Source organism: Homarus americanus, unplaced genomic scaffold, assembly GCF_018991925.1.
Source record: "Homarus americanus isolate GMGI-L3 unplaced genomic scaffold, GMGI_Hamer_2.0 scaffold54443, whole genome shotgun sequence".
Taxonomy (NCBI): domain Eukaryota; kingdom Metazoa; phylum Arthropoda; class Malacostraca; order Decapoda; family Nephropidae; genus Homarus; species Homarus americanus.
The window spans coordinates 1,805,489-1,826,337 of record NW_024750852.1 but is presented as its reverse complement, the minus strand read 5'-3'; the positions used below and the strand labels follow the sequence as shown (position 1 = coordinate 1,826,337).

At 40.3% G+C, this 20,849-nt stretch overlaps 1 protein-coding gene across 1 annotated transcript in view; it reads right to left on the bottom strand.

Moving 5' to 3' along the window:
• LOC121854300 (leucine-rich repeats and immunoglobulin-like domains protein 3) overlaps positions 1–13,829 on the bottom strand; it is a 107,818-nt gene extending 93,989 nt beyond the window's left edge. The window contains exon 1 of the mRNA XM_042348885.1: positions 13,449–13,829. Coding sequence (XP_042204819.1) covers positions 13,449–13,624 — 176 coding nt within the window. The 5' untranslated portion in view covers positions 13,625–13,829. The remainder of the gene's footprint in view (positions 1–13,448) is intronic.
• Between the last annotated feature and the right edge of the window lie 7,020 nt (positions 13,830–20,849).

Here is a 20,849-nt window from a genome sequence, read left to right as displayed (position 1 = left end):
AGTTTCTCTTCATTCCCTAAATTCCTAAGACATAACTGATGTATAAGCTGATCTCTCTCTCTCTCTCTCTCTCTCTCTCTCTCTCTCTCAACAAGCAGAGTTTATCAACTTTTATTTTAGATATAGAAACCAATGAATTTACTTTTAAAACAGTAACTGATTTTCGCACTAGGTTAAGGCAGTTGAAGCTGGTCTAGTGTTAGTACAGGAAAACCTGATGTGTTCTAGTGGGTCACCCTGGATGACATTCTTCTAACGTGACCCAAGTCAAGCATGGGTCGAACCCGGGTCCCGGTAACAAGAAAGTGTATTACAGCAAAAGTATCATGGCTTACCGTCAGATGAAGTCATTTATAATTTATAAACACTCGTCCGATCGCAAATATTCAACACTACCCATTACATTATGCCAAATAACATACAATATCAAAGATCGTGAACATCTAATAAACATAAATAAAGGAGTATTGTATCCACAAACAGACGCTTCCACATCTTGCATCACTTAGGATTCACTGCTGTCACGATGAGTCAATGATCATATTTTCAGAACAAGCTGCCCCAGATACACCATACACCCGGCAACAGCTGATTACACATTTCCAGAGTCAAGTAACCCTATAAATACAACCCGTGGCCGCCTCCACACAAACCTCGTCAGCAGGCAGCAGGACGGCGTCTGATTACCGAGATCGTGAGTATTGACTATCACAGATAAACAGCGACCACAAGACCAGCCGCGGTGTAGCCTATACCGGTCACACGACCCCGGATGGTTGGCCGCTGAGGAAAGTGTGGTCAAGCCTAGCGTAACTTAAAACTAATTTGCCTCGGCCATACCTGGTTTTGTCTGACCCAACCCAAGTATGACTCACCTCGCTATATTCTCTCTTATGTGTGTAAATTATTAACGAAGACCACAAGGGGAGTCTGGATTCTACAGTTTCAAATCGTTTTAAAAGAAACAAATTAAAGACGAACGTCGTGCATTGTATTGCTTCTGGAACGAACGAACGATGACAATAAAATGAGTCAACGAAGTAAACTCAACATCACGATTCCTCACCCGGATATACGTAAAAAAAAATAGTGAACAACACTAACCCACGAGCGGATGTTACCGATCGGTGTTTAAAGCCACTGAACCACACAAAAACTAAACCGGACAGTGTCATTTTCTTGGACAGCAGACAAACGATAAGACAGTCAGAATGAGTAGTCAGGTTACATATCCTGTGTGATATAAATTCCCTCAAAAGCTTAAAATGACTGTGGATAAATAATGACTTTTACACATTAAAAACAAGACCACCGAGTAAATTACTGATCGATACTTCGTTACACTATTCCTGAATACCAACTTCAGGGTATCGTGTCGGTACTCCAAGACTTAAGACACCTAACATTACGGAACTTAATATATATATATATATATATATATATATATATATATATATATATATATATATATATATATATATATATATATATATATATATATATATATCACACTAGCACCATCCTCACGTATACCAATAAAGCACCATTTCACCACCACAGACGCCACAAGTATCCCGGCACCATCATCAACAGGGTAGGTATGTAGAGGTCTGGATGAAGGCAGGAATCACTGGGCCTCACGCTGACATCACCAGGAAAAAGAGCGATACCGTAGCAGTGTGAGTTGGTGAGGGAGGTGGAGGGCGAGGTAAACAATGTACTGTGGCAAATAAGCGTGAGGGGAAGGAGTGTGAGGGCCACACAAGGGCACCACTACACTATCACGTTGCTAAACACACACCTTCACACGGCCAACCACTCACCACCACCACACATCCACCGCTCCTAACTCACCCTCATCCACATTACCGTCTACTGTACCCCTCTCACCCATCGTCATGCACACTACCGACAACATCCACTTCAGCCTTTTAAACCACCGTCATCCACACCCACTTCATCAATTGGTGGGGGCTCCGCTCCGCCTCATCCGCAATCCACCATTTAAATTTGAATGGACTGAAAGTACCCCGGAATCGAAGCAGCGATCCTTCTGCCATCTCAGGCGCTAATTGAGCTCATACCTCGACATCGTCAAAACAACCACAATCCATTCTCCAACCCCGTCACAACTAACCCCACCACCTACCCTGATTATACAGCCTAACCAACCCCATCCCCACCAGTTCCTCTGTCCCTTACCATCATCTTGGCAAGTCGACAATGCCCATCCCGCCACCCCCCCCCCCACTCGTCACCAAACCATACCCCTACGTCGCCGCCACCAGAGGACACACCCTCCACAAACCACGGCTCGCTCGCCTCCGTCACATCGTATACAGCAATAAAGTCCAAAGAAGCAACAATTTGCATAATCTAGGAATTTATCGACGGGATGTCATTCACAGTGTTACCCTGCTTATGAAAATCGCAACAATATCTTTGTCTAAAACTGGTAAACAAAGGGACATAAAACCAAAGGACAATTTATTGCACACAAATATGGAATTTCTGGCCAGACAAGCGTCGCCTCAGCTGAATAATAATAAATACAGAAAAAACCCGCACACAAATCATTTTTACTTTACGCATGGGTACACTCCCTCCCTCCCTCCCTCCCTGCTGTCTTGCGTCACTGTTCCTCTCCTCTTCAGTCTATTATGCGGCTAAGAGCCTCGATATGCTGTACTGTCAAAACTGAGCAAATAGTAATGTTGATTCATTTTTTGAGATCTCGTGGGCATCAAGAACCCCCCCCCCTCCCACGCACCTGATTATTAAACACCCTAATAATAACCTAACCTACCCCCATTTAACGTTAGGGTGTTTTACTCATCAAGTTGAAATAATCGGGGATTCTTAACCTTCATCGAATCCAATCTTTGTTTTAACATCACCAACAGAAATTTCAACTAAAAAAATCACAATACCATTAATTTTAGCGACAAAATTAGTACTATCACAATCATCGACTTCCACTGACAAAAGATGATAACTGAGAATGTGAATTTACGATGTGAGGGTGGAGCGTCAAAACGCATATTATAATTATCGTCAGAGTACCATAATAACAACAATCACAAAATATATAATAACAACAACTGAACTAATAATAATGAGATAATTGACAGGCCACACATGACACAAACACTGACATGGTAACTCATCCACGGTTCTTTAACGTATCTGTTCTCAATCATAATCACAGCTTCTTACACTTTTAGATCCTCGTCTGCACTGTTTTCTTGTGATCTCTGAACCTGACCTACATATCACACCCCTTCCCCCTAACATATTACCATTATCTATCACCCTGGCAATAAGCAGCGATGGGTCAACCGGTTCATTAGTTAATTAAGCGTCGCCGTAAACAAAAAGATGAGGCTAATTTCTCTGCTCGGCCATAGAGTGGTAGATGACAGAATATTAATATGGGAGAGCGAGGGAGGCGGAGGTGGGAGTCGCAGGTGACGAGGCACCAGATGCGGCACCATCATCATCAGCTGCCCCCCCCCCCCTCCTCCTCCCGTGGCATCATGTGAGGCCGCCAGCGCCAACTACCACCGTCACGCCGCTGCTGCTGCTGCTGCCGGTCATACCACCTGGCCTTCCTCACCACCGGCCAACATTTTTCATCACCCATAAGTCAACCTCGTATAGAATTTGTACATTTTTAAGTCTGCATTTAGTGAACAACGAAATGGTTGCCCGTTTAGCTTCTATCAGGGCTAAAAGATGAAAATGCTTTCCACGTTACTTTAAGTTTTCTTGAGAATAAAGGGGAAATATTACTTTACCTGTTTCAAACAATATCTGCGACATAACAAACTCTATAAATAAACGGCAACTTAATTTGAATGACCACCCCCAAGGCATTTACTCTAACTATAGTATCACCAGTAAATTTTGTATTAACACTAAACAAAAAGCAAAAAAAATCTGATTGATGTAGATTATAACACGCATTATAAGCAGATGAAGAGTTAACAAGCAGATGAAGACACAATATAGGTGGGACAGTGTGACCCCTGGCAGCCGGGCAAGGAGGACCATGTGTTGCCGGCGTCCAAAGTGACAATAACCGCTGCCAATGGATCAGGAGTGACAAGAGCCGGCTAGGGTGAGGTGAGTGAGAAAGTGAGTGGAGGAGGATGAGGTGGTGGTGGCAGACGACGAGGTGGCCAAGGAGCACAATGCAGTGCCAAGAGAGGTAACATACGGGATGCCGCCGGAACCTTGCTGCCCCACGGTCGCTGTCACCCACACATCACTCCCTCTGGCCCCATACTGCCACGCACGCCAACCTACGTCACACACACACATTCCGTCACCACCTCACGTACATTAATCCACACACACATTCCACCCCGCACGACGTACACATATTCTTGTAACCCAGTCTATTTCCTTTACAAACGCACGCACGCACACACAACACTCAGCATAACCCCTAAATATCATAACTCAAAACATAATATATTAAGTCACTACGACGACGTTACCAAAATGCTGACTCGCAAACTAGGAGAGGGGGAGGATGGATGTATGTGGATGTTTGGGGAATACAGATGCATGTGTGGGTCCATTGGTGCATGTGCCAATTTGTGTGTGTGTGTGTGTGTGTGTGTGTGTGTACTGTCGGTGTGGGTATGCATGTGCATTTGTGCGCCCATAAATATATACACTAGCGTATCCATGTGTGTGTACATGCGACGGTGGGGTTTAATTGCATTTCATCACCAAATTCACCCCCTCACTACTCGAGGGTGCCAGCCAGTGTCTTGGGTCAAGTAGCGAGCTAGGGTAGAATGACTGGCTGGCGTGTGGCGAGCTAAGCACCTCCCTCACGGGCTACAACTGACTGGTTGGCTGTGAAACAGACTGGATATATGACTTGGTAAATGACTTGTAAGTTACATAAAAGAAGGACTGACTCGCCACGTAATAGACTGGCTTGATTAACGACTGAGTAATAGACAGGCTTGATTAACGACTGGGTAATCGACTGGCTTGGTTAAATGTTAATTAAATGGTTAACTGTTAGGTAGGTGACAGGTATGGTTAACCGTAAAGTATATGGCAGTTCTGTTTAACTTAAACGACAGCTCTAGTTAGTGGTTAAGCAAATGACGGGTCTGGTTAATTGCGAGGAAAATAAGATATAAATGACTGTTCCGGTTAAGTAAATGACTGCCCTGGTTAACTACTATGTAAATGACTAGCCTGGATAATGGCAAAGAAAACGAGTGGTTAGCCTTACAACTAATTGACTGGCTGGGCGGGTGAGCGAGCGAGCGTACTAGAGTGTGGGCAGACAACAGACCACAATGTACCTGGGAGCCCAAAGCACACCACCCCTGGATATTGTTACACAGTTCACGGTCACGGTCAAGAGGGGGCACCCACCAACCAGTACTTGGTTCAGCTGACCTAATTTACACACAAATACTCTATTTGTTCATCGTACCTGACTTATTAGACGAGCAGAATATTTAATCCTCTTGAATGTTGCGTTAGCGAAGCAGGCACAAATCATTCAAAGATTGACAGTCGCCGTTTGGGTAATGTTAAGCATCAAGTGGCCTAACTATCATGACAACTGGGCTTTCTTAAAAGGGCCTTGAATAAGTACACGGGTGCGGCGGCAGTATGAATACTAAAGCTAAGGTTCGCGAACTTCGAGCCCAGCTGTGAATGTGTATCTATCTTTACAGTAGGGAAAATGAAGGTGGACGAATGCAGTATCGGTCACACTTGTTGCTTGTGCAAAGTAGGTCCACGTTCACACTGCCCCTAACAGATCGTCTAGCGGACTCTAGCCCATGGACCCACTTTCAATTTTCATAATCAGAGTCTGTATTTAGGATAGAAAAGAACACAAATTTTTAAGAACCCAACTTAACGATTTTGAATGAGCCACAAGACCCAAATATAGTCATTCTTACATGTGTGACAGTCCAGTCACCCACGTGTGTAACCAGTATTTATAAACACAAGATAATACGTAATGGCTGCATCAACCAAAACCTACGTAAAAAAGTAAAAATGTGTAACTATACAGTTGTCTGACTTTTTTTTTTACCGTTTGATCCACCCAGACACAAATCCTTATAATCCCAAATTGTCATCTAAGCACACAGGCAATTGCAAAGGTTGCAGTTTATTATTCAAACTACAGGCAAAAACACAAAATCTAGGAAAAAATGTGCCGGTAGCTATCATTCTAGAATATCGTCACTATACCAGTCAAGTCAAATGAAAATACTGAATGACCACCAATAAAAAATACGAAAATTATCGAAGACTTAGCCAAATTACAAGATATAGCCGCTGGGCTAGCCAAGAATTTCGCAAGACACGTAGGTAGTAAAATAATGTTACGCCACGTCACTGACCGTTAAGGGTCTGACGCAAGAGTTCAAGTAGGAAGAGGCTTGATCACATTACAGCTACGCCACCTTGACAGCATATGTGAAATGTGGCGAACATAGAATGGCAGTAAATAGAGGGCTCTCAGCCAACTGAAGCCAACATGCGCCAAATGACATACACCTGACTGCGTCGCCTAATTCATCTCCCGCCCTCCTTATCCCCTGAGACATTTATCTGTGCGTACCTGTCCTGCGTGAGACCCACCACAACCTGAGCGTTTACCTTTGTCTGGCCGTTTACCGATGTATCCTCTTTTCCCCTTCCATCCCCAGTTTCCTCGAGCTTTGTACAAGTTTTGACACGTGAAAACCTAACCTCATCAATTCTCTTCTTTTTTTTTCCTTCTAGTTTTCACAAACTTTTGTGAATCCTGAACAAACTTCCCTATACAAGTACAGTGTTCACACACAGTTAAAAATGTTGATCCGCAAAAAAAAGGTCCCGTAGCATCATCCATAACCCCTTTACAACCACTAGTATAGTTTCCCATCACAACCTTACAAAAACTAAAAGTGTTTAACAAGAATTATCATTTTTTTCTTCAAATTTGAATTTCTGATGTATTATCCCACAAAAAAAATGATAGTTTGTTCAGCAAAATGTAATAAATAAAAAAAAATATAGTATACTAAGGGTTTTTACGCGGTAGTGAATGAGTTGCCGCCAGCAGCTGCAGTTATCGTCCCCTATTCAGTAAATATGTAGCCAAAGTTCTAAACACGACCAGTGTTTACTGCACCTTAAACACTCATCTAATGAGCTTGCAAACCGTCTGCTGAATCAATGGTAGGTAAGATCTAAACACACTTTACCATTGCCTTACATACCGAAAGTCACCTCACATTATCAAATATCTTTCCACTGACCGGACAAAATCTGTCAAAAATAACTAATCCACCCGTATGACAAGGGATTTTTATGTCGAAATTTAAGGTTGAAAGGAGCCCCCCCTCTCACTGCCACTACACATTCAACGATGTCAAGAATGTAAGTCAATGAGTTATGCAAACACTAAAAATTTTAATTAAACAAGTCTTTTCACAAAAAATATCCATGAATGTTGGTACTTGCAAATCAGATTTTGCACTACTGCACTGCAACAAAATAAATTTTCAATGAAATGCATAATACAGGTATACAGTACAGTACAGTACAGTATACTGTATATACAGTATATTGTACAAACATGAAATCGTTTCATAGGTACAATCAATTTTCTCATTTTTCGAATTATGTGATAAAATATGAAACTAATAACGTAAGACTTAGTTAATTATGGTCAGGGCTCCAAAATTTCTCCCTTACCTTCACTTAAGCCTGCAAATATTACTTCCATATCTAGAATTCGTTTTCAGTAAAGGGCTACTCATCTCTACCAGTACTTGCCAGAAATGGGTCCGACTAATTACCCAAATGAACCCAAACCCCAAATGTAGCCGCAATGAAGTCAAATAATGGTCCTACATGAATAAATCGGACTGCCAATCACTTGTCGACTAGTATTTGGTTTCACGAAGTCACAAAAAATTGGTAAATTTAATTTAATCTGAGTTAATAGATCGAGTGCATGTACCTAACCTAACACAACTCTGATTAAATTATGTTTACCAATTTTTTGTGACTATGACACCAAATAATAATCGAGAAGTGATTCACAACCCGATTTACGCTTGTAGGACCATCATTTGACTTCATTGCGACTACATTTGGGTACATTTGGGTAATTACATACTCGCTCCCTCGGTACAAGCACCCCAATCTATTAACTCCATTTATATTAAGTTTTCCATTTTTTTGTGACTTCGTGACACCAAATACTATTCGAGAAGTGGTTGGCAGCCCGATTTATTCATGTAGGCCCATTATTTGACTTCATTGCGGCTACATTTGGGTACATTTAGGTAATTAGTCAGACCGGCCAGAAATTACTTCTCCATCAATTCTTGATGAACTAAGTCAGGAAAACTCTGATGAAAATCCACTCACTCAATTACCAGTAACAAGGCATACAGTAATTAAACTGAGAATAGGGGTGGAAGGTCCATATTTTTTATCTTCCACTCCTATTCTTAGTTTGATTGTCTTTCTTACTATTGTAAAAACAAAATACTGTACTCATTTACTGTATACGAATGGTGGTTCCTTAGGGTAATATTATACAGTACAGTGCACCAAATTTATACAGTATTTTAATTAATGTTAGGTATAGTATTTAATTACAGTAGTTAAGTGATAAATTACACAGTACAGTAGTAGACAGGTATTGTACTAATTTTGAGTAATTACAGTAGGTAATTTTTTGTTGTTTGCGAACCGATTACAATTTTTAGGTACGATAGCTATAATATTGGAGTTTTCTTGTCATTGGGGAACCGAACCCTATTTTCCAATGTATTACTTTATTTGCTACACAAATACTGTATTCACTATAAGAACGTTTTTTAAGGACCCTAACCCATTCGTATAGTGAGGGATATATTTACAGATAAGGTTATGAAATTCTTGCATTTACTACTTCAGCTTCAGTTTGATATATTTACTATGACAAGTAAGCAATACAATAGACAGGACACTACTGTACATCATTTTAAATGTGCACGTACAGTACGGTGCACAATTCATAAAATAGTACTGTACCGGTGCATATGAACATCTGAAATAATACTGTACATATGTCACGCCAGGAGTTTTGCACCCAACAGGGCAATGATGAACTTATTCCTCAGTTAACACATTCTTGGGACACATAACGACTGTTCTGTCATGCATAGAAGCCCGAAACACTACCAAGCTGGCAGACAAAAAATTTTACCAAGGTACCAATACTGTAATTCAATATCACGTGCTATAACCGGGCTCTAATTACACAACAGATATCAATATTAGGTAATAATACCTGTACAGTAAATGATGACCACAGTGCACCCCCTAGCACCAACTTTAAAAAATTTCTCCATAGAAGATAAATCATTCTTACCTCTTGAAAATTACAAAAAAATGTATGGGAGCTATGTTTTGCATAACATCACTTTAATTATATTTTATGCCATGAATCATATGCAGAGACAACAATGATGCATCCATCATACATGTTCAAATGTAGTACATGTACTGTAGTATCTGCTACTGTGGTAATGTTCATTAGCAGTTAAGTGCAAATGTATAAAGTACTGTACAATATAACTCTTCAAAGGTTTCTTAAAAAAAATAATAATAAAATAGAACACCTAATTGTAGTATTTTAGGTAAAGACTTAATAGGTCACTTTGGTTCATTTTATGAATGAAAAATTTTAGAATGTAGCCATATCTGCTACTTTTGGAGTTTAGTGCTGATGTAACATTCTGAAAATACGAGATACTGTAGTATTACTATAGTATATTTTATATATAATGTGTTTAAAAAATATCCTAAAATATTAGTTGTCTTTTATTTTAATATTCTAAAATAAAAATAAATAATTAAATCCCTTTTAAAAGCTCAAACAAGAAACCAACATGGTGGACATGTGGAAACTTGCCACCCAGAGATATGCTATATGTATTCCCCATGCACTTTGTGTCATTTCTGCAAATTAAGTAAGCTTTTATCTTCAATGGAGAAAATTCCTCAATTACTGGTATACTGTATAATAATAATAATAAACAGTTTATTAATAGAGTTGTAGCCGGTGGCTGAAAACATACAAACTTACATGTGATTTAGACATAATGATATGCGTTCAATACATTTACAGGGCTGTGCAGTACATAAATCAGGAGTTGTTTATTATTTTAACAATAGATGGGATGGTGCTATTCTTATATCTATCAGTGCGGGCTCTTATGGGATGAATTTTGTTGTAGTGGCGGACTGCGAGGTGAGCGGGGGACTGCCGGTGGCAGGAGGCGGCGATGACGAGGATAGTGTAGTAGTCCACTGCCAAACCTTGCTAGTGCTTGGTGGTGGAGGTCATTGAGGGATGGCATTTCCAGGGTGGAGAGAGCGTTGTTGCAACCGGAGTAGTCTGCACCGAGCATGATTCTGCAGGCCCTTTTCTGTACCTTCTCTAGCTGACGTTGTTGGGTAGAGTTGAGAGAAGACGACCAGGCTGGTGACGCATACGTTAATTTGGGGAGAGTAAAGGAGTTGTAGATAGTCCTCAGTTCTGGTATGGATGCCCCAAGTGACCTAAGTCGTCGTAGCATGTAGAGTCGGTACGAGGCTGCCTTGATTGTGTTGTTTACATGGGCCTTCCAGTCCAGTTTGTGGTCTATGGTAACACCCCAGGAGTTTGGCAGACTGCACTAACCGGAGAGGATGGGCACCCACTGTGACTGCTGGAGCTTGCACTGGAGTGGTGGCGATATTGATGTGCATGACTACGGGTATACCACGGTCATCAGTATTACCCAATATTTTTTTGTAGACACTGCATACCCAGTACATATAGTAGATTGTACTGTAAGGTATATGGCAGAGCTTGTGTAACAGAGTATCCCAGCTATTTAATGTAAGAGCTTGCAACCTAAGCTAACCCAATACAGTACATTGTACTATTGTCCCTCATTTAGCAGTAATTTCACTTGTATGTAAGATTTTTCAGGAATGCAACCCAATCGTTAAATGAGGGATACCTGTATAGGAAAATCCTGTTTTTTAGGACTGGGGGAAAAGATCTATTAATTTGTTTTTTCTTATAACCAAACTTCTTTATTAGGGATACTGTATTAAGCTGTGCAAGTTCTTACTTTGAATAGCTGGGGCACCCTATTATGCAAACATTCCGATTATACACACACAGTGACATCCCATTAGCCGAAATAATTTGAGCAGAGCTGTTCCAGGAATGCGAGATTTCCGGGTACGAATATGAATTTTCTCTTCCCGGGAATTTTTCCAGGTACTACTGGGAAAACTTTTTTGAGTTTTAACTATGCATCTTGCATGGACAGAAACAGAGTTGTATTTTTTTTTTTACACAAACACCACTGTACATGTGCAATATAACGTAAAAAAAATTACATAAATAAACCACTGTATACGTACATTTAAAACAGTACATTACTGCACTCACCAGCAGACGCTGTCGGCTTGTGATGCAGGCAGGCCAAATGGTAATACAGCACAGTACTGTATGATGATACAGGATGGCCTGCCTTTGTCTTGTACCATCTACTGTAGCAGGTGTTACTGTCAATCTCCACTCCCTCCATGAAGAATGGATTGTACATGTATTGTGTACTTTACATAGGTAATGGTTGCCCCTCGTGTACGAGGATAGCCGGCCCTAGGGCCACCTAGGAGTGAATACCAGTATATAATGTGTGCCTAAATTAATTACTAGGAAATTTGCTGCTGTTTTACTCTTCTGATGTAAAATCTTATCAAATAACAAATACTAGCAGTACAGCTACTTACTTCAATTTTTTTTTTTTACGGGGATTAGCCCACCAGGGCACAGGTCACTGACCCACATCGGGGCCTGGGGGGGGCGAAAATGTAGTAGTAGTAGTAGTAGTAGTAGTAGTAGTAGTAGTAGTAGAAAAAAAAGTAGTAGTAGTAGTAATAATTATAATAATAATTCATAGTAAATAACTTTTATAATAAAAAATAAAAATTTGAAAATAAAATAAATTAATAATGATGAGAATAATAATAATAATAAATAAAAAAAATAAAAAAAAAAGATAAAAAATGAGAAACAATAAATGTATGTTGTGTTGTCAATAGTAAATGAAACAATTGAGACCCTGCAATTGTGTGTAAATGAGGCAGAAAGTCAGATCAGCAACCTGGGACTTGGTCACAATTTTCGTGGTGCCATATGGTAACAGGGTCTACCATTAGACAATACATTATGCTTCCAATATCTTCCCAGGAGGTAGTATCTCCTTACAGACTTAATGGCGTAACTGTGCCCCAACTTTACAGTATACGGTACTACTCTGTTTAGGTCCCACACTGCAAACTGACCTTAATTTTCCCCATTCCCCCAAAATTGGACATGAAGAATGTGGGCACCACTAAACAAGCACATGCATATCTTTAATTATATTTATAGAATAGCTATGAGAATATCCTTGACATTATTAGATCCAAAATTGGAAATGTGAAGAAAATTTCTGATTTAATTAAGGAAACTACAAGTAGACCATGGTGACAGGCTGTTGATGGCTTTTGTTAGTTTGCATAATCAGCAAAGGACACGTCCTACTTAACATTATTCAAGTTCTGAAACTAATTCCATAATTTCATGTGGTTTTAACTAAAAGTTGCTTTTTTGTGTGATGTCCATATCAGTCACCAAAATTTTCCAATAAAAGTCAAATTACTTAAAATGATTAAATATAAAAAATTCGAAACATCTGATATAAACACCTGTATAAACATACAGTATATACTCGATACCTCTCAACTTTAACAGTATACGTACAATAAACTTGAAAGGTGAAAAATAGTTATTTCCAAAATACCTATGGCCTAACAGTATTTTTGGGAAGTCATGAAATAGGAAATGAACAATAAATTTGTTTGACCTTAACTTTCTTTATCCACACTGAAATTATAGAAATTTGTCACACTCAAAATTGCACACACAAGCAAGAAATAAGTGAGGCTTCTGTTGGTTTACTGTAATTTGTTTTCTCATTTCAGGAAGACCCACAAAAACTCAACTTCGCTTAAACAAGAAAAACACCATGAAAAAAATATGTACTGTACCAAGTGTCATTATTAAATCAACACATGAAATACATAACATTTAACTACAGGAAAATAAATAATATTACACAATAATCCACCTCCAACGAACAACCAGGAACTTCCTTCCATTCATTTATTGATTGTAAACTCCAGACACACCTAAACATATTTGTATTTGAACTTCTAAGACATAACACTGTTTTTGCGTCCTGGACTTCTATTTATATCATAACGAAGATAAAATCAGTATCTGGATCAATTGTATTATTAATTAATTACGAGTTCAGACACTCCTTAGTCGCAGTCACAAATGTCTTACGAGTTTTACTTACAATTTTTCGACCCAGCTGGGCAGATCGGCTGGCACTTGAGTGATGCCAATCCTGGAACAGTCGACAATGGCTCCCAGGCAGGAACACACAGTAGGACAACTAGCAGTACACAGCTGGCACAGCACAACTTGGAGGACCACAGTCGTCAACCAAAACAATCCCCTCTCCGCCGCCATCTTCCCAAGGACAAGACTAATACTATGCCTTAAATCATGTAATATTTGGCATAATTGGACCGTCTATTCACTCTGGTTTGTTCCTCTTTCAATAATATTATTGGTGTGTAAGAATATTTTAGCAGTACTGTTTAGTCACAGCATTATCCTAATAACTACACTGGTGTTACGGAGCGAGAGGCAACACATCCACACCCACCCATGCCATTTCACAAACTGAGCCAATGGGCACCGAGAACACGGTTTTCATTGGTTTGCTGCTTCTTTCAGACTCTCACTCATTGGCTCGCAGTTTATGAGATCTAATGCCTGATTGGCTAGATTGCAGTTAATTATCTTCCTTGCATGGTAGTGATTTAGAAATCGCTAACATCGTGTCTGCAACTTATGTTTGCCTGCAATAGAGGTAATTGAGGCGAAGTTTCCTAATTTTAATACATGACTAGTTAGTTCAATATGATTATCCAACAACTTTGGCATTCCTCTCACCTGATTCTCAAAAATTCATGCAAAGAATATAAACTCATATGGCTAATGAAGGCCTATAATTCTTATGATATATATATATATATATATATATATATATATATATATATATATATATATATATATATATATATATATATATATATATATATATATATATATATATGTGTGTGTGTGTGTGTGTGTGTGTGTGTGGATGCTGCTATTGTGGCAAATCTCAAGTTAACTGCCAATCGTCAGTTACAATGAATATTCACGTACGAACTTTTGTACTAGCTAAATGGAAGTCATCATTTTCTCAAGAGAGGATAATTTAGAAGTTACATCACTCAAAAAAATGTCACTCTAAAAGTCTAAAGAGTTCAGGGTCATATCAGAGTTTAATTAAGTTGGTACGATGTGATCATGTGATGTGTGTAAAGAAATTTTTATCGTGAGAATTGCCGAAAAATCAGTAGTATGTCCATTTTGAATCAGAATTTAAACAAATGACTAATTCGGTTGCCTTGGATAGTATTTTTCACAACAGATCTGAATTTGCATACACGATAAACATCCTTATTGCATGCACACACACACACACACCATGTACAGCATTATATCAACTGTGAGTCCTAATGATCCCTGAAAATGTGTCAGAGGTAGTCAGTTCATCTTGTTCTCTGGGATTTATTTATAGAAACGAATCTTCCAAACTTCTTAATTTCAGTGTTTTGTGTTAAAGATAACTTTCTTTCACAAATAGTAATTGTAGTTGACAAAAATTTACTTTACGAGAGATCTTGTAACCGTACAGTTTGGGAGACGAAATGTTGCAGTTGTTAATGTTCCACATTTCGATGTTATTCTTATTTAAGTTAAAATAAGAGCAAAATGTATATTCATGCCATCATACATACACAGTAATCAATATGCAAATGACCAATAAGAGGATACCATGCGCCTCTGTAGCGTCTCAAATGATGGGTCATGCAGAGTATTGATCAATAAAATCCAACTCACGCATCGATACTTGATACAGGTGTGTCTGTGGCCAAGTTATGATCGAGGTTTATATAAATTTTGACAAATATTAAGTCTACAGTTGTCAACCCGAAGCACGATACTGAATTGAGAAATAAATATACACTACAGTGGGACATTCCTAAACAATATTGATCGCAGGCTGTTGTCCTGGCCGAGTATGTGTGTTCGGAACTTCGGTTCTCCAAGAAAACGGCACTTTTCGTTGTGTTAATGCTGCCGTAAACTGCATGAAAATAAAATTAGTAAGACATTCTAACAGCAACAAATATGACAGGGTACAGTATCAGGCACTGAATACTGTAATTCACGTATTCATGGAAGAAGTAGAAGCAGTTAGCTGTCAATGGGGTGAGGCCGCAGCGAAGTCTAAAGGGACGACAGGAATAAAATGACAAGGAAACACTCCCATCTTTTTTTTTTTTTACGGATATTTTGATTCTTGATAACAGACAAGAATTTTTAGAACTGTGTAACGCAATATCATAAATTTATTCAAGAGTACCAATTCACATTCAGATCCAGTGGCTGCCTGTGGGAGTTGAGCGTTATCTCGTTGTTATGGCAACGGGCGTCCTAGTGGAGGCGTTTTCAGCTACTGTAGTACAGTATTTCAGGTTAACCAAATTAGTTTATACACTCTGTATATGTATTTTTGGACCAAATAAATTTTTAAATATCAATATCAATACAAGCAGTGTATATGCTGTCACTTCACTTTTCAAAATCATAAACCTAGGAACGGACACTATGCACTATAAAAGCTTTGTTTAACATAACCCAGGTGCAACTAGCTATTCAAGCCTTAGCTAACACAGGTACACCCAAGGATTAGACCTTGGTTACAGGGGTGTATTTTTTTTTTTTTTTTAGTCCTTGGGTACACCAGGTATAAGATAATCTGCATGGCTATCTTGTCTGGTGGTAGTTTCACCAATGACACACATTACAGGATTGCTTTATTGGGTGTGTGCACTTTCCCTTTAAGAATTTAGCATTGTCATACTTTACTGTTGTAAGCTTGTGGCATACTGTATGTGGCCAGTTGTCAAGTTCTCTTTGTATGGGCTCACATACGTATGTACATGTAAGATATCTCACACTCAGGATGGAGGTAAGAATAGAAACACACAATGTGTTTTCTGTATACTGTATATATATTGTATGTACAGTGCAGTGCTAAGGAATTGCTGTGTGGTGAGAAGGTTGCTCAGAGGTCCTGTTGGGTGAGGAGCTTGTTTGGAGGTCTTGCTGGTTCTGGAGAGTAGAGTAGAATGAATTCCGCAGCCAGGCCTACACGTATTTATACGGTTGGTCAGGATCAGGGAAGTGAGGTGTGCAGTGTGCGGGGCCAATCACCGTGCAGTTCGTGAGAGGCCTGGTGTGCTGAACTCGTCGCTGCTTGGGAAGGTCAGAAATCAGTGAGCAGTAGTACCCCTACGTCCACACCTGAGACCTAGTCTTGATGGAGCTGGGCCATGGCACCTTTCCCTCCTTCTAAATTTCACTTCAATCCTCCCTTTATCCTTCCCCTGAACCTCCTTCCCCCCCATCACTAGCATTTAAGTCAAGTCAAAGGCTTCTACTACCTGTAAGCTGATTGGCTGGTAAGCGAACTGCAGGTGATCAGTTAGCAGTTGTAGGGGAAGAGTATCCACTACAATACTCCCCCTCCTCTCCGGACGCAGCAGGAGACTTGTTGTCGGCAGGGTTGTATCCCACAAGTGAGACATACCGGGCTGGTGTGTGGATGAGTCGGCCGCTACGGGAGACAACTCTGTCTAGAGACACGAGATCTGTGGGAGAAGCAGAGGGAGAAGGAGGGTTGTGGATAAGAGAAGGTTGTGCTGGCGAGGAATGTGGTACTTTTCTCGCGGCAGGTGCAGGGGTGCCGGGTGGGGTATCTGGATCATTAGGGCCGGATGCAGGACCCTCATCAGGAGCAGGGTCCACGTCAGGAGCAGTAGGTACCTGAGGATGAAAAGAGGGTCCCCAGAAATGTTGTTGGCGAGGTGGTGCTGTAAGCGGCAATGGTGGGCAGACTGGCAGAGGAGGTGCGGGATGAATGTGTTCAAATGCGGTGGGAAGGCTGGCGTGGGACAGTAGCCTTGAATGCAGAAACTGCCTGACATAGTGTTTGTAATAGATCGTGACGGGCAGTAGGAGTGAAGTGGTCAAGGATCTAAGGCATGTGATGTGCTGCTTGATAGTGTTGGAGGTTATGGTGCCTACCAGTCTCCGTCGATGTCGCTTCATCGTGTGGTTGCAGGGAGCCTCACAGCGCCTAGCGTTAGCATCAAAATGTTGATGGTACCAACAGGAGGTAGGTACACTGTGCTGGGGGCTGGCGGCGGCAGCGTCTGAGGCAGGACGGGTGTTGGGGTCGGTAGGACGTATTGTGTGGGGCAGGAACAGGAGCAGCTGCAGGCTTGGAGGAGCAGAGCTGCTCTAGGGTGTCCAACCTGCAGTGTAGGGACAGTAGCAGGTCCCTCATGTCTTGTGAGGTGTTGGTTGTCTGGGGAACGCTGATCTGGTTGACGAGACCAGAGGAAAGTGAAAAAGTGTGGCCACTGAGTTGTGCGCGGAAGCATGGCGCACAGCAGTGTATTCTTGGAATACTCTGTCTGCCGTGGCTGCATAGGTCGCCGAGGTAGTAGAATAGTCCAATACTGAGAGGACAAGACGAACTCCTGCAGGGAGCTTCTGAGTGTGAAGCTGGCGCAGGATAGTGTCAGGAAGCCTGTATGTGTGGCGGGAGTTCAGTCTCCGCATCTTGTCCCAGAGACGTGCAGGGGTGGAGTTGCTGAGGGAGAGACAGGTTAGGTCTTGCAGGAGACTGGTGTCAGGCTGCTGGTATCGCCTCTTGAGAGCATCACGTAGAGCTACGAATTTGTTTGTCAGCTGGAGGGTTGGTGATGGCTTCTGAGACTTGTGTGGCAACTTCTGTAGGCAGGGAACAGATCAGGGCGACGTATTTCTGTTCGTCTGTAACTGTAGAGCCGATGAGAGCTGCCTCCATGCGGATAAGTCAGCCTTCAATGTTGTGACTGAAGACTGGGAGAGTGATGTGTTGCTCATCCATTCTTGCGAGAGTGCGTCACACCTGTTGGGTAAGGATGAGGGATGGGTGCTTGCTCCGACCCCCTTTCGTGTTCACAATCTCCTGGAAGGGAAGTGAACAGTTACAGGGAGGACCGCAGGTCGAATACACTTTTGAGGGTGCAGGTCCCTAGGCCAGAGTGAAAAAAGAAGAAAAGGAGCTCAAACCACGTCTGGAATATCGCGCTACAGCTGCTCTCCGGCTGTGATGTGAAGTCACTCACACCACCAGTGGGGAGAGCAAACTAATGTGCGATAAACCTAACGGTCATGAGATGTTGTAGTGGCGGGTGGTCTAATCAGGTCAGGTGGCCAACAACGGCAGCAGTGTGTGGGCGGTCCTCACAGCTCCAGGGGTATGGCTGCAGAGAAAGCGTGGTGTTCACAGCTCCAGGGGTACGGTAGCAGAAAGCGTGGTGTTCACAGTTCCAGGGGTCACCAATTGTAGCGTGCTGTACTCCAGGGTTCACCAATTGTGGCGTACTGTTTGTGGCCAGTTGTCAAGTTCTCTTTGTATGGGCTCACATATGTACGTACATTTAAGATATCTCACACTCAGGATGGAGGTAAGAATAGAAACACACAATGTGTTTTCTGTATACTGTATATATATTGTATGTACAGTGCAGTGCTAAGGAATTGCTGTGTGGTGAGAAGGTTGCTCAGAGGTCCTGTTGGGTGAGGAGCTTGCAGAGGGAGCTGGTTGGTGAGGAGCTTGTTTGGAGGTCTTGCTGGTTCCGGAGAGTAGAGTAGAATGAATTCCGCAGCCAGGCCTACGCGTATTTATACGGTTGGTCAGGATCAGGGAAGTGAGGTGTGAAGTGTGCGGGGCCAATCACCGTGCAATTCGCGAGAGAGGCTTGGTGTGCTGAACTCGTCGCTGCTTGGGAAGGTCAGAAATCAGTGAGCAGTAGTACCCCTACGTCCGCACCTGAGACCTAGTCTTGATGTAGCTGGGGCTTCTACTACCTGTAAGCTGATTGGCTGGTAAGCGAACGGCAGGTGATCAGTCGGCAGTTGTAGGGGAGAGTATCCACTACAAGCTCACAACACTGACATACTTTACTGCCATAAGCTCTCACACAACACTGGCAGATTTAATGTCATAAGTTCACAACATTGGCATAGTGTATTTTATTATCATAACCTCACAACACTTAGGGTTACCACATTTGACCTTATGAAAATATGGACACTCCAGGGAGGGGAATGTATATCATCAATATTTACCAACTCAAGGTGTATCATTGTGATATTTACTCTAGTATGTATGTGTATATATATATACTGTATACAGTATATATATATATATATATATATATATATATATATATATATATATATATATATATATATATATATATATATATATATAACACATAATACGTGAGCATGCAACGGATAACAGTGGGTACACTGAATCATACAGTATTTAATGTATTAAGGTACATAAGAATATATATATATATATATATATATATATATATATATATATATATATATATATATATATATATGTAAACGAAGGATTTATCATATATATTTTCATTGTGGGATTCATATATATATATATATATATATATATATATATATATATATATATATATATATATATATATATATATATATATATATATATATATATATATATATATATATATATATATATAATTGGTTGACAATCCTTATCGAAATTCCAAAACCAAAGTTTTTAGTGGAGATTTTTTTTTAAACGGATTCGCCCACCCGGGCACAGGTCACTGACCCACATTGGGGCCTGGGGGGGGAGAAAATGTATTAGTAGTAATGATAATAATAATCATTCATAGTAAATAAAATTCACAATAAAAAATAAAATAATTCAAATAATAACAATAAAAATAATAATAAAGAAATACTGTACAGGAATGAAAAAAAGATCGAAAGTGAGAAGCACGACCTATGAATTATTATTATTACTATATTTTTGCCCCCTAGGCCCTGATGTGGGTCTGTGACCTGTGCCCAGGTGGGCTAATCCGTATATATATATATATATATATATATATATATATATATATATATATATATATATATATATATATATATATATATATATATATATATATATAAACCTTTCTGAAATCCGAATAACATCTGACCCCAGTCGGACTGAGATTTAAGGGTCGGAAAGGAATACGTCTGAGAAAAACCATACTTTAGTCATAAGCTCACTACACAGGTCGGGTATTGTACAGGATACTGTACTGTTATACTTTAGTCATAAGCTCACTACACTGGCAGGCTTTGCTGTCATAAGCTCACAACATTGGTAAACTTTACTGTCACAGTTTAGTCATAAGCTTTCAACACTGGCAGGATTTACTGTTATAAGCTCACAACACTGGCACAATTTGCAGTCCTAAACTCATATCACTGCTATTCTTTTGCCATAAGTTCACAATACAACATACCACCATATTTTAAGTCATCACCTCAAAACACTAGCATTCTACTTTATGACGCTGATATTGATGTGCCTTAAGCTAAAAACCTGGCATACTTAGCAGTATCATAGCTTACAACACTGGCATTCTGGCATACTTTGGAGAAAAAATATTGTAGATGGGAAATATGA